A 14,777-nucleotide genomic window follows, 5' to 3' on the forward strand; every position below is an offset into this window, starting at 1 on the left:
TTGGCTCAAATCATTAAGGGATAATGATAGCTTTTTGTGTGGCTTCACCTTTTTGTGAGGTCTCTGAATTAGTTGTCATAACAATGACCTAGTAAAAGTGCTCTTGCCAACATTAGCTTAGATTGCTAGGTAGGACAGATGACAAACTGTATAAGGCAAATAAAATCAAAGGGATAAAATAGTATTTACTCTTACCAAGAAGATCTATTTAGGTAAAGAACCTTTTCTTTGTATTAATTATTCATCATATGTAAATTTATACATGAAGATCTAGTGTTTGGGGGCTGGGAAATAGTTGTTATGAGCACCACCACAAACCAGAGCTGAGCAGTGCTCTGGATATATATATATGCCATTTTCAATTTGAAAGTTGAAGGAGAAGAGACATTGGAGCAAAAATCATTGACCTGTGGTGTACTTGCTTTGTCTTGTATACAACCTAGGTTCCAGTCTGGCTCCTGAAGTTCCAAAGTAAGCATCTGTGCTGTAGTGTCTTTTTATCTCTCTATTTGAAAGAGCCTGTCTGGAGTAGTGAAGTCATATTAATGACAATATAATAATTGTACTAGAAGCAGCACATCTTAGTATTGTTTTTATTTCTTCAAAACAAATGATAGAAATTCAGGAGTTCATGACCTGAGTTTGAGTCCTAACTTTGCCACCTATTTATTCATGATGATTTTTCCTCAGACTTTCTGAGTCACATTTTTCTCCTTGGTACAGTGTGGGCAGATTACCATATGCAGAATTGCAAGTTTCTGAGTTTCAGTCTTTTAAAAATATTTGAGCTATCAGTGAACAAAGTCCTGATTCTCATGGAGTTTATATTCTTTGCATAGGGGTGTATGTCAGACATTGAGTAATAGACACAGAGCAGGCCAAGTGGAAAGTGGCATGAAGAAAATATAGCAGGTGAAGGGAGCTGAAAAAAGCCAGAGTAGGGCGGGGTAGATAGCATAATGGTTATGCAAAAAGACTGTCATGCCTGAGGCTCTGAAGTCCCAGGTTCAATCCCTCACCCCACCATAAACCAGAGCTGAGAGTGCTCTGGTAAAAAAAAAAAAAAAAAAAAAAAAAAAAAAGCCACAGTAAGGGAGAATCTTGTTGCAGTATACACTGCTTTTGAAGTCAGCATATTTAGGAACTTTTCCCAATCTTTGGACAGAGACTAGATTGAAAGGAGGGAGGAATAAAAATAAAAACTGTTAAATATCTGGGTTGAAAACAATTCTGGAAGAAAGGGAACAGTATGAAAAAAGATTTGAGGTGAGAAGTGTTTATTCCATTCAAGGGAAGAACAGTGAGGAGTGAGATCTTCAGTGATGCCTGAAGAAAAATGTATATGCGTCTTGAAAAAAGTGGGGGGTTGGGTTAGCAAGGTAGGCCCTAACGTGAGACCTTATGACATTTGACATTCATTCTGAATGAAGTAGGAGAATTTTGAATTTTCTGTTGTTTTTTTTTTTTAATTTTTCAAGTTTTACTCTGGCAGCTGTATTAAGAACAGACCAAGCAGGCTTAGGGGGCAGGTGTGCTCTGGGGTAAAGCTAGAGAACAATAAGGAGTAAAGTCCTCAGAGGGAAAGTTGTTGGTGGCCTGGACCAGGGTGACAGGTCTCAGAATTAACCATGGGGCTGGATAACATATAGGTGGTCAGGTAGTTTGAGGAGTAACATTGCTCATGAGTTTAAGAGAATGGAGAAAGTAAAGCAGGGGATAAAGACATCCTAGAACAGTTCTGCTGTGAAGGAAGCAGGAAAGTGGGAACTCCAGAGGTAGTAATATGACAGGGACTTGCAGAATTTTCGAAATAGAACTGGGATTTTGTCAGTTTGTCTGTACCCCATCACTAGAATAAAGAATCTTACAGATCTCTTCTGCTTGTAGTTTGTTGTCTTATGGTGGGTATTTCTATCTTCTTAGGAGAAAGCATTTTTTTCTGTGACCCACCACCCGACAAAACAGTCTATTGTAGAGAATCTCCGTTTGCCTGTTATCTTATCATATTGCTGTGATCTTGCTGTCAATGTTAAGAGGAAGAATATACAAACCCTGTCTTATTCCACCATCTTGCCCCCCCCCCACATTTACAGCTTAAAATATAATATTGGAATTGTGCAAGAATTTGAGCAATTTTTACTATTTGAAACACTTTCATTTTCCCAAATACACTTTTTTTTTGTTATCTTTGGTGCTTCACTTCTCTGGATTTATATTTTTCTGACAGAGGCAGAAAGAATAAGGGAAAGATACCATAACGCTAATACTTCTCCAGGGTGCTAAGGGTAGCTCAAGTACATGACAAAGCAGGTGCACTATCTAGGTAAACTGCCTTACTGTCCCCTTCCTGAGGTTTTTTTTTTTTTTTTTTTTTTTGTCTCCAGGAAGAGGGGAGAAGGATATATACCTGCAGACCTGTTCCACTGCTTACAAAGAAGCCCCCCACTACTGGTGGGGATCCTGGTGATTGAACTGGGATTCCTGCACTGGTCCCTGCACCTCGCACTCTGCGTGCTTAACCCAGCACACTACCCTTGCCCTCTCACCCCCAGAGTATTTTTTAAAGGTTATATTAGTGTGATACAGCAACTCAGTCTATGATCTTCCCATTTTAAAATTCACTGAAAAATGGGAAACATTTTAAGTGATTTAAGATACTAAGGGATATACAAAGCTATGCAAATTACTTCTTTCCTTCAAATTCATAGAGAGCAGTTACCCAAATAACTAGCTTTGAAGGTGTATAGGACACCTATGAGGCATCAGAAAAGATCTCTTGAAGGAAGAGATATTTGAAATGCCCTGCACATGTTGGTAGGTTTCTCTCAAGTTTGCAAGTGTGGGATTTCTATTCTGTGGAAGAATAGAAGTGTCAGTTATAGGGAATTGTGTGGAGTTGTACCCCTCCTACCTTATGCTTTTGTTCACTAATCCTTTCTTAAATAAAAAATTAAAAAAAAAAACAAAAAAAAACTTATAGGCAGAAAATCATCTAAAATAATGAAAAAAAAATTAGTACCCTCATCTAGTTAAAAATCCATATTGTCATTTTAAGGAACCATGTATCAAAACACCACAATCTAAGTGTAGCTATAATATGTAGCTGATTTGATTTTCTATTAAGACTGTAGTAGGTTATTGATAGTTTTAACTAAGTGTAGATCATATTCTTGAATACTAGGCTACTTCTATAAAGATTTCTTAGCTTTTAATATACTTTTATATGTCTTATGTGTTAAAAGTATGTCTCATGTACCCATGCTTTGGGGAAAATTATAAGTAACTATCAGTACTCCAATTATGTTAGAGTCAAAATTTTAAATTTTGAAGCTGAATGATACATATTTTAACTGATTTTTACATTAATTTGATTATAAGATTTGAAATAAGGCTCTGTTTATGTAAAATCATATTTAGAAGATTTGAAGCACAGAGTTTATATTACTACACATTAAAATAATTTTATTATTTTCTCACATAGATAGCCTTGTGGTTCCAAATGAGATGTCACATGTAGTAGTCATTTCTTTCTGTCTTTTAGGAAATGGAGTTATTTTTTCCTTCAAGTGGAGTTTGTGGACCAACAAACACTGCTAAGTTTACGAACTGCACTTGCTGTATTATTAAGCCTCATGCTGTCAGCAAAGGTGAGTGCTATGCTGAACACAGTATGTCTGGTACATTTGTTAATTGGAACTTGTTAATGTTTATTTTCTTGATATATTTTCAGTTTTTTTTCTTTATTAGGGGATTAATGTTTTACAGTTGCCAGTAAATAAAATAGTTTGTACATGAATAATATTTCTGAGTTTTTCTTGATATATTGTATATGTAGAGGTTAAAGCACAAGCTTAATATCTTTTTTTTTTTTTTACCTTTGGAGACACATGAGTAAAGATGAAAAAAATGTGAGAGAAAGTCTAAGTCTATGTATGTTCATCTTTTTAAAATTTTCTTACTCTATTTATTGGAGAGAGACAACCAGAAATTGAGAGGAGGGAGGAGATAGGTAGAGAGAAAGACAGAGAAACACCTGCAAAACTGCTTTACCAGTTGCAGACTTGGGGTTTGAACCTGGGTCCTTGAACATTGTATATTTATCTTTTTTCTCCCTTTATTGGGGAATTAATGTTTTACATTCAACAGTAAATACAATAGTTTGTACATGCATAACATTTCTCAGTTGTCCACATAACAATACAACCCCCACTAGGTCCTCTTTCCAGGACCTGTACTCTCCCCCCAACCCACCCCAGAGTCTTTTACTTTGGTGCAATACACCAAGTCCTGTCCAGGTTCTGCTTAGTGTTTTTTCTTCTGATTTTGTTTTTCAACTTCGGCCAGTGAGTGAGATTATTCTATATTCATCCTTCTCTTTCTGACTTGTCTTACTTAAAATTATTCCTTCAAGCTCCACCAATATGAAATGAAAGTGAAATCACCATTTTTAATAGCTGAGTAGTATTCCATTGTGTATATATACCACAACTTGCTTAGCCACTCATCTGTTGTTGGACATCTGGGTTTCTTCCAGGTTTTGGCTATTAAAAATTGTGCTGCTATGAACATGGGTATACACAAATCTTTTTGGATGGGTGTGTTTGGTTCCTTAGGATGTATTCCCAGGAGAGGAATTGCAGGATCATAGGGTAGGTCCATTTCTAGCCTTCTGAGAGTTCTCCAGACTGTTCTCCACAGGGGTTGGACTTCTTATTGTATATTTTTTGTTTCTAGTATATTTGACATGGTAGTTTGAAGAATATAATCTAATTCAAATGATCTGTGATGAGAATTTTTAAGATTCACTCTTTGCAATTTTTCATGTAGAGACAGAGGAAGAGAGGGAAAGATACTGGGTCCTTGTGTGTAGTGCTACGTGTGCTTAACAGGGTGCAACACCACTGGGCCCCTCTCCCTTATTTATATCTCTAAATTTGAATGAAAATGTGACCTGAGAGGATGAAAACAAAAACCTGGGTTCTAGAAAAAAAAATTTGTTATATAGTTATATTTGACATTTAATCTTAGAGGCATATGAATTAATGTAAAGTTGTCCCTTGATCTCTAAATCCTCGTACGATCAGAGTAGCCTGTTGCTTCTTAACATAAGGAGAGAACTCCTTGACAGAGTCTGAGTGACTTTTGCAATGGATAGGTCATGGGTAGATTTTATGTTTTAAATTTAATAATATTTGTTTTTGAGGTGATTTTGGTTTACAAACTCCTGTGTCTCAGAAGTAGAATTTCTGGCAAACGCTAGAAGAAGAAGTAGAATTTCTCACCTCAAAATCAGTTACTCCACTGCCTCTTCCAAGTGACCAATATCCCTGCACCAAAGTCTATTGGGCCCCTTCTCCCCACTATAACTCTTTGTTACCCTCAATTCTGCTGTCCATATCCATAGTCTTCTGGGTTTTGCTTATTTTCCTGACTTTGCTTGTGTCGTCCTCCACCACCACCATGGGAGAGATGATTTCCATAGTTAAACATCATTAAAATGAATATATTACCCAGAGCAATATGCAGATTTTATGCAATTCCCATCAAGATCTCAACCAATTTTTTTAGGAGAATAGAACAAAAACTACAGATGTTTATCTGGAACCAGAAAAGACCTAGAATTGCCAAAACAATCTTGAGAAGAAAGAGAAGAATTGGAGACATCACACTCTCAGATCTCAAATTGTATTATAGGGCTACTGTAATCAAAACTGCTTGGTATTAGAACATGAATAGACGCTCTGACCAGTGGAATAGAATTGAGAGCCCAGAAGTAAGCCCCCACACCTATGGACATCTAAGCTTTGACAGAGGTGCCCAGACTATTAAATGGGGGAAGCAGAGTCTCTTCAACAAATGGTGTTGGAAAAAATGGGTTGAAACATGCAGAAGAATGAAATTGAACCACCTTATCTCACCATAAGCAAAAATCAACTCCAAATGAAGGACATGGATGTTAGACCAGAAACTATCAAATACTTAGAGGAAAACATTGGCAGAACTCTTTTTCCATCTAAATTTTAAAGGCATCTTCAATGATATGAATCCAATTACAAAAAGACTCAATCAAAAGTAAACCAGTGTGGAAGTGCGGCAGTAGCACAGGGGGTTAAGCTCAGGTGGCGCAAAGCGTAAGGAGCGTCTTAAGGATACTGGTTCAAGCCCCCTGTTCCCCACCTTCAGGGGAGTAGCTTCATAGGTGGTGAAACAGGTCTACAGGTGTCTGTCTTTCTCTCCCCCTCTCTGTCTTCCCCTCCTCTCTCCATTTCTCTCTGTCCTATCCAACAATGACAATATCAATAATAACTACAACAACAATAAAACAAGGGTAACAAAAGGGAAATTTTTAAAAAAATATATTAAATAATAATAATAAACCAATGGGACTACATCAGATTGAAATATTCTGCACAGCAAAAGAAACAACCACCCAAACAAAGACTTCCTGGGACTAGGCTGTAGCACATCTAGTTAAGTGCTCACATTACAGTGCAAAGGACCTAGGTTCAAGCCCCTGGTCTCCACCTGAAGGGGGAAAGCTTCATGTGTGGTGAAGCAGGGCTGCAGATGTCTCTCTGTCTCTCTCCCCTCTCTATCTCCCCTGCCCTTTCAGTTTCTCTCTGTCTCTGTCTAATAAGTAAATAAATAAATAAATAAAACTTTAAAAAAACAACAAAGACTTCCCACAAAATGGGAGTTTTTTTTTTTTTTTTGCCTCCAGGGTTATTGCTGGGACTCAGTGCTTGCACCGCAAATCCACTGCTCCTTGGAGGCTATTTTTTTTTCCATTTTGTTGCTCTTGTTGTTTTATCATTATTGTTGTTATTGATGTTGTTGTTGGCTAGGACAGAGAAAAATCGAGAGAGGAGGGGAAGACAGAGAGAGGGAGAGAAAGATATACACCTGCAGACCTGCTTCACCACTTGTGAAGCGAACCCCCTGTAGGTGGGGAGCCTGGGGCTTGAAACGGCATCTTACACAGGTCTTTTGCGCTTTTTGCCAGGTGAGCTTAACCCACTGTGCTATGACCCTTGGAGAACATCTTTATATGCCATATATCAGACAAGAGGCTAGTAATCAAAATATATAAAGGACTCATTTTTCTTGGAGTCCTTTGAACTTCCTGGGCATGCGGGGAGGTGTCTATGTATGCCTTTTAAAAAATATTTTGGATAAAGACAGAGAACTTGACATTCAGGAAGAGGGAGATAGAGAGTGAGAAAGAGAAGATACTTATAGCTCTGCTTCACAGCTTGTGAAGCTCTTCCCTTCCCCTACTCCATAGGGAATGGGGGCTTGAACCTGAGTCCTTGTGCATTGTAACATATGTGCTCTACCAGGCGTGCTGATGTCCCTCCCCTATTTTTTAATTCTCAGCTAGTGTCTCTTCAAGTATAGATTCTGCCACTTGTTCTTATTATACCTTTGTGATACCAATATTTCTCTTTATGCTGTCCTATAACTTGTTATTTTAATCTGCTTTAGTATTTTCTCTTTCTTTGTTATTTTTTTTGGTGGGAGTGGGTGGGTAAGTAGGTGGCTTCTTCTGCTATGTCTTTTTCTTGTGTCTGTCTTTGAGGGTTTCAGGTCTGACCTTGAGAGTGAAGGTGGCCTGTCAATGATGTGGTCTGATAGGAACTGGGTAGAATTGTGATTTAATAGTTGAGGGTTAGGAGAAATACTGGCCAGATACAACTATCTTGTAAGTGCATAGTTGTTTGATAAGTAAGTTTGACTGTTAAGAGAAAATTGTGAAAGGTGTGCTATTGTTGGGGCAAGTGGACTTTGTGGGGAGTTTCTGAGGCAAACAATGAAGTTATTTACTGCTTTATCTTTGTTGGCTGGAGTTTCTTGGCACAATTAATAATCATGAGGATGTGGGCAGCCTGGGTCTGAGTTCTTCAGCTAGTCTACATGGTTGCAATGATTCCCTTTCACTAAGACAGTTGGAGCTGGGGGTGGGGTGGAAAAGCTCAGTTTGGAGATTAAATACTGGGAAAAGAATGTATACTTGATATATTTGTGATCTATTTATATATACAAGTTGAAGTAATTTTGACATTTGGGAACTCCAATTTTAAAAGAGAAGAAAGGCAGGTGAATATTATAGTTTTCCTTGTTAAATTTCAAATGACATAAGGCTCACTAGGACATCCTTAGTATTATATGTAGCTTAATTCCATCAATAAAATGACTTAAGACTGCACAATGTGAAATCTGGCTCCAGTACTTACTAGCCATGGGATAGAATAGATTTTAGACTTTTTGTTTCCTCAACTGAAATTGAGAATAATAGTATATATTTTCACTGGTAAATCTAAACACTAAATACATTCAATGTAAAGGTTAGATGACTCAAGTGACTAAATGTAAGGATTCATGTCCTAAGTATAGTGCCCAGAATTTGATTAAGTGCTAGAAAGTATTAAACATCATTAACATTATTACTACTCCTGATCACTATTACTAACATTATTTTTTATTTTTTGAGTAAAGTTGGATGACTCCATAGTAACAAAGTACTCGTTTAAAATACCAACAATAGTCACATAAAAAGGATAATTCCTTTCATTGCTTAAGGAACAAAGTTCTTGAACTGTTTTCCCCAGTTGAAGCCTAGATCTAACTTAAGTGCATGAAGTAGAATTATTAGTCAGTTTAATACAACTCTCAGTTTCTCTAATGGTTCATTATGCTTGTCTTTGGACAGGTGGCAGTAGCCCCAAAATGCAACATTTTGAACTACTAGAACCCTGAATTTGTGTCAGAGTTTTTTTCTTTCCTATTAACACATTTATGCACTAAGGACCTGCATTGCATCAATTTTGTACTAATAACTTCTGCCATCTTGACTTATCCTACTGAATAATGTGGTTTGAAAAATTTTTGACAACCTTTAAACCCAGATACTCTTGTTCTATGAAGCAGTGTAGAAGGTCATTCCACAAGAAAATTGTGTTTCATGTCAGTGTTGTGTTTTAACAGTAAAAATTCTGAATCTATTTACTTTGTAATTAAAAAAAAATCTTTGGGGCCTCATGCATATGTAATCTTGCTATTCCAGGCTGACTTCTTTTTTCAGATAGAGATAAAGCAGAGAGAACCACACACCAACATTTCCCATGTGTTCTATCAGTGACTTGAACCTGGGTTTCTTGACAGGTACCAGGTGAGCTATCTTGCTGGCCCCCAAATTCCTTTTTTTTTTTTTGGATGTGGTTATAAAGCAATTTTAGATCTCACTTTTAAAAAAGACAGACAGTTTTGGAATTATATACACTTAAAATATTTTTTATTATCTTTATTGGATAAAGACAGCCAGAAATCTAGAGGGAGGGGGGAGGGGGAGACAGAGAGACACTTGTAGCACAACTATACTGCTGACAAAGCTTTCCTCCTGCAGGTGGGGACTGGGGGGTTTGAAACCTGGGCCTTGTACATTGTAACATCTGTGTTTAACCTGGTGTAGCACCACCCACCCGCCACCTGTACATTTCATTAATTAGAAAGTTATGCTATGGGAGTTGGGCAGTAGCACAGTGGGGTAAGTGCACATGGCACAAAGTGCAAAGAGCAGCATAAGGATCCAGGTTTAAGCCCTGGCTCCCCACCTGCAGGGGAGTCGCTTCCCAAGCAGTGAAGCAGGACTGCAGGTGTCTGTCTTTCCCTCCCCATCTCTGTCTTCCCCTCATCTCTCCATTTCTCTCTGTCCTATCCAACAACGATGACATCAATAACAACAACAATTAATAACTACAACAATAAAACAAGGGGAACAAAAGGGAATAAATTAAATATTTAAAAAATATTAGAAAAAAGAAAGTTACATTTTTCTTTGAATATTGGCTAGTTTGTAAATACAGCATCGGAATTGACTCTTTAACTGAAACAGAACTGACAGCAGCAAGATTGTTTATCAAGTACCTTAATTTTAAAAATCATGTTTGTCAAAAAAGCAAACAAAAAAAACCAACTGTATTTGTCTTACCTGGCACCTCTCTCATGATTTTAATTTTCACCCTTAATGATAGTTCTGACACTAGTTGTTCAAAGCCTGTGACAATGCATTTTACCATGTGCAAACTCCAAAAATTGGGGCTGATTTATTGATAGTTCATTAAGTGTCCAGGTTAAAAAAGAATTTTTTTTCTGCATTAGATTTCCTTCAAGTAATTCAGTTTCTAGGATCCTATGGAAAAGTCATGAATTCCTTTAGCGATTTAATCATTGTAATTGAAATCCGTTTCAATTAAAAAAATCTTGAAGTGGGCCATGTTTGCCTAGAATGAATGCTGTAATTTTGGAGCTTGCTTATTTTATGTTTTACTTGATAGAGTAAGCTACATATAACACCCTGAAATTCATTGCAGAGAGTTTAACCTGTGATTTTGAAACACAAATGTATATAAGCAGCGAGAATATCTACTGAGTTTGTAAATTATGGGACCTCTAAGTGAAGGGAATGATTTCTTGATTTAGAAGGTGTCCAGGAATTTTGCTGATCTCCACACAAGAGTCTCAGCCTTAAGGAAAGATTACATTGTGTCATCCTGAAGGTAGGTGTGTACTGTTATTGAAATAGTCCCATATGGAAATAGTGAAATTTTGTTTGTACTATGAATTAAAAGGAAACAGAGCCCAGAATGTTGTCTGTTCACATTAAGGTCAGATGGGAAGATCATCTCCAGAAATCTAGCTAATGAGATTAGGAACAAAAAGTTTTATTAGTAATTGCAATTCATATTTACAGAATAATACTTCACATAAATTACCATTTTCAGAATGTTGTGAGGAGGGAGGTATTATTTGAAATGCATGCCTTTGAAGAGGAAAACTGGACTGTGAGATGTGCTCCTGGTTACACAACTCTTAAGTGGTTGAGATTTACACCAACTTTACCTTGATTCTGTATTGTGATACCTTTTTGTATCTACATGGATTATCTCATAGACCAAACTCCTGTGATTAGGTTTGGTCATTAATTCTATTTCATAGATGTGGGATCTAGATAGAGTTGGAAAACATCCTGTAATCTACAGCTACCAGATTGCCCTGCTGAGATTCTTTATACTGTCCCTTTAATTCTAAGATCTTTTTTTTTTTTTTTCCCTGTGGAAAGTCCTTCTTGGAGAATATCAAATAATAATTGATAAAAAGGCAGGTGTAACACCTAGCATCTTAACTGAGTGAAACATAGTTTAGAATTAAGTTGAGAAATTATGATTTTTTTTTGGGGCCAGGTGGTGGTGTACCTGGTTAAGCACTCACATTACAGAGCTCAAGGAACAAGGACCTGGGTTTAAGCCACCTATAGGGGAAAGCTTCAGGAGTGGTGAAGTAGGGCTGCAGGAGTTTCTCTGTTTCTTTCCCTCCCTATCTCATCCCCCTCAATTTTCCTCTATCTCAATCTGAAAATAATTAAATTAAAAGATAAAAAAATTTACTGTTGCAATTATTGTTATGTCAAGATAATGGTGAATCATTCCAAACCAAGTTCTTTTTTATTGCCACCAGGGTTATTGCTGGGGCTCTGTGCCTGTACTAAAAATGGGTGGCCATTTTTCCCTTTTTCTTTTTATTTGATAGGGCAGAGAGAAATGGAAAGGGGCAGGAGAGGTAGAGGAGAGACATCTGCAACTTTGCTTCACCAACTGTAAGGCTTCCCCCCCTGCAGGTGGGGATCAGGGACTTGAATCCAGGTCCTCGCACATGGTAATGTGTACACTCAACTGGATGTGTCACCACCTGGCCCCCTGAGGAAGTTCTTGAAAGTGGGACACTTAAAAAGTCTCTCTCTGTCACTTTCTAAAGGGAGGTTAAGGAGGCTACTGGAAGTGGTGTAGTCATTATGCAGGTGACATACTGAGCCCCCTGAGAACCCTGGTGGCAGAATAAATAAGAGCAAAAAAAAAAAAAAAAGGTAAACATTCCCTCCTTAAAATGTTTCAGCTCATTCCCACCTACGGGGAGAAAGTGGTAGGGCAGTGCTGCAGACACCACTCCTCTGTCTCTATGTCAAAACCAGAAAGAAATAAATGATTACTGGGAGCAGTGGAGTAAGCCACAGTGATAACCCTAATGGGGTGAGGGCTGTGTGTATGGGGTGGTGGTGGGGGAGCTTCCAAGCTTCCAAGGCTAATTGTTTTAATGAGTGGTTTGAATAAACAGCTATTAGTATGTAAAGGGAGATGGCTGCCACTTTAACTTTCTTTTGAGAACACCTGGGCATTTTTCTTTCTATAATGAGGTGGTATGGGCCAGTTTGGTGAGAGAAAAGCAGATAGAAAGTTAGAAGGGCTAGGGTTAGGATTTTTGGAATGTTAACAACAAAGTTTATTTGGAGACTCAATCTCATGGTCATATGAAATGAAAACAAAAGTAAATAAATGGGAGCTACATTGAATTGAGAGTTTATACACATAAGCAAACTAAATAAGGATATGCAACACAGTAGTTTGGAAAATATGTTTGTACATCACGTATCCAACAATCAATTAGTATCAAGCATCTAGAAAGAAATCATACAACTCATGGTCCAGGAGGTGGCGCAGTGGGTAAAGTGTTGGACTCTCACGCATGCGTTCCAGAGTTCAGTCCCTGGTAACACATGTACCAGAGTGATGTTTGGCTCTTTCACCTCCTATCTTTCTCATTAATAAATAAATAAAATATTTAGAGGGAAAAAAAAAAGAGATTATACAACTCAACAAAAGGAAAAAACAACCCAATAAAAATTGGGACAAAGAATTAAATAGGTCCTCCCCAAAAACAACCCCATTGGCGGAGAAGTGATAGGATGAAAATAAGGGCTCTCAACTCCAGCTCCATCAGCACCCAAAGAGAGAGAAGGAAAAGGAGAGGGACATATAGATGTAGTTATGTTGTCATGAGTGGCTTGGAGGGGAAGAGAGGATTGAATCAGAAAAAAAAAAAAGAGCAACTACATATAAATGTGGGCAGATAGTTGTAGAGAACATGGCTGGCCCATGTCTACAACCTTAGGGGAACTATGGTGGATTGCAGTGGGGAGACTGAAGATTCAGAACTCTGGTGGTGGGAATGGTGGGAATTCAAACCCCTACCAACATGTTAATTCTGTAATATAAAAATAAATAAATTATAACAATAATTCTTCTTATCACTATTTAGAAAAAAAATTAGTTTTATAGAGAAGAAATATATGTGGCTAGTAGACATATGGATTTTCTGCTTGTTATTAGAGAAATTAAAATTAATTATATTGAAATTCCATCTCATACCTGTGAGAATGTCCGATATCAACAAACGAAGAAATGACAGGTCTTAGAATGTGGAGAAAACTGGATTTTGCTACACTGCTAGTGGTTAGCAAATTGGTGCAGCTCCTTTGGAAGACTGTATAAGAATCCTTAAGCAAATAAAAATGAATTGCATAGTTTTTAATTGGTTATGCCTAAATTTTCACATATTTACTCAATTTCAACTTACATTAATACATTTTATACTTCTCCACTCCAGAGTTTTCTTAAGACATTTGAGAATGTTATGAATAGTCATTGGAATCTTCTCCCATCTTCCAAGTTATTGGGAGTATCCTGATTATGCTAAGTATCCTGGTTGCTAGCCTTTATTTTTAATCATCTTTACTTATGTGTAATTTGCATAACATCACAATACACATTTAGGCCTACAGTTCTGGCACTATATTCTAGACTCTCAGACTGTCAGAGCCAAGATCTTTATGACATATGAACTTGGTTCTGTCTGTTGTCTCCTTAGAGACATCTAGAGGGTGAGTCAATAGTTTGAATTGTTTAAACATGTTGCTATGCAGAAGGAGAGTAGATTAAGTTTATTCCAGGCTTAATCGGGTACCTTTATGATAGGTTCTCTATTAGTGACAAAACAGTGAAAAGTTAGTGTTTTATCTTTGTAAGTCAAAGCTTGTTCTTTATATCTGAAGGGAATGAAGAATCATCTGCTGCTAGGCAGCAAAAGAAGCAGCACCTGTGTATTGTAACCTGTGCATGTTCAGACTAGAGTGAGATGTAGAACAGATGGAATTGCTGTACTCTTCTCTCTGAATTAAAGGAAACTTGACAGATAAGGGAGTGGCAGGCCACTCAGTGAAAATCCTGCTGCACCTGGCTATGGTAATTGTATGATGTTTGGGTTGTATTTCTATGGCTTTATATAACTTACCTGTTGTGTAACCATGGAGACATTTCTTGATGTCTCTAAAACTGGATTTTTTTTATTATTATTTAGAAAGCTAGATTTTTATAAATCTGCAAAATGGAGGTTATAGAATCTACTTAAGTAAATTAATACATGTGCACTCAGTTTGCAAAGTAAGTGTTCAGTGAAATAACTGAGTTTTAGAGAAAATACTGTATGATACACATTTAAGAGGTAGTACTTATTACCTCTTTAGATAACACCCCCCAACTTAGTTTCCTCTTTTTTTGCCTTTACATTTTGTATTTATTAGTAATTTACAAAATTACAAAGTAACAGAGGTATAATTTGTTATTAACAAAACCATAGGGTAGGAGGGGTACAACTCCACACAGTTCCCACCACCAGATCTCTATATCCCATCCCCTCCCCTGATAGCTTTCCTATTCTTTATCCCTCTGGGAGTATGGACCCAAGGTCATTGTGGGTTGCAGAAGGTTGAAGGTTTGGCTTCTATAGTTGCTTCCCCGCTGAACATGGGCATTGATTGGTTGATCCATACTCCCAGCCTGCCTCTTTCTTTCCCTAGTAAGGTGGGTCTCTGGGGAAGCGGAGCTCCA

The 14,777-nt window shown here is 37.4% G+C and overlaps 1 protein-coding gene across 4 annotated transcripts in view; it reads left to right on the forward strand.

The window, feature by feature from the left end:
* NME7 (NME/NM23 family member 7) overlaps nt 1-14,777 on the forward strand; it is a 157,742-nt gene that overhangs the window by 44,008 nt on the left and 98,957 nt on the right. For all 4 annotated transcript variants that reach the window (XM_007531790.3, XM_060197949.1, XM_060197948.1 and 1 more), the window contains exon 7: nt 3,542-3,647. In XM_007531790.3, coding sequence (XP_007531852.2) covers nt 3,542-3,647 — 106 coding nt within the window. The remainder of the gene's footprint in view (nt 1-3,541; nt 3,648-14,777) is intronic.

The sequence above is a fragment of the Erinaceus europaeus genome, chromosome 9, assembly GCF_950295315.1.
Source record: "Erinaceus europaeus chromosome 9, mEriEur2.1, whole genome shotgun sequence".
NCBI lineage: Eukaryota > Metazoa > Chordata > Mammalia > Eulipotyphla > Erinaceidae > Erinaceus > Erinaceus europaeus.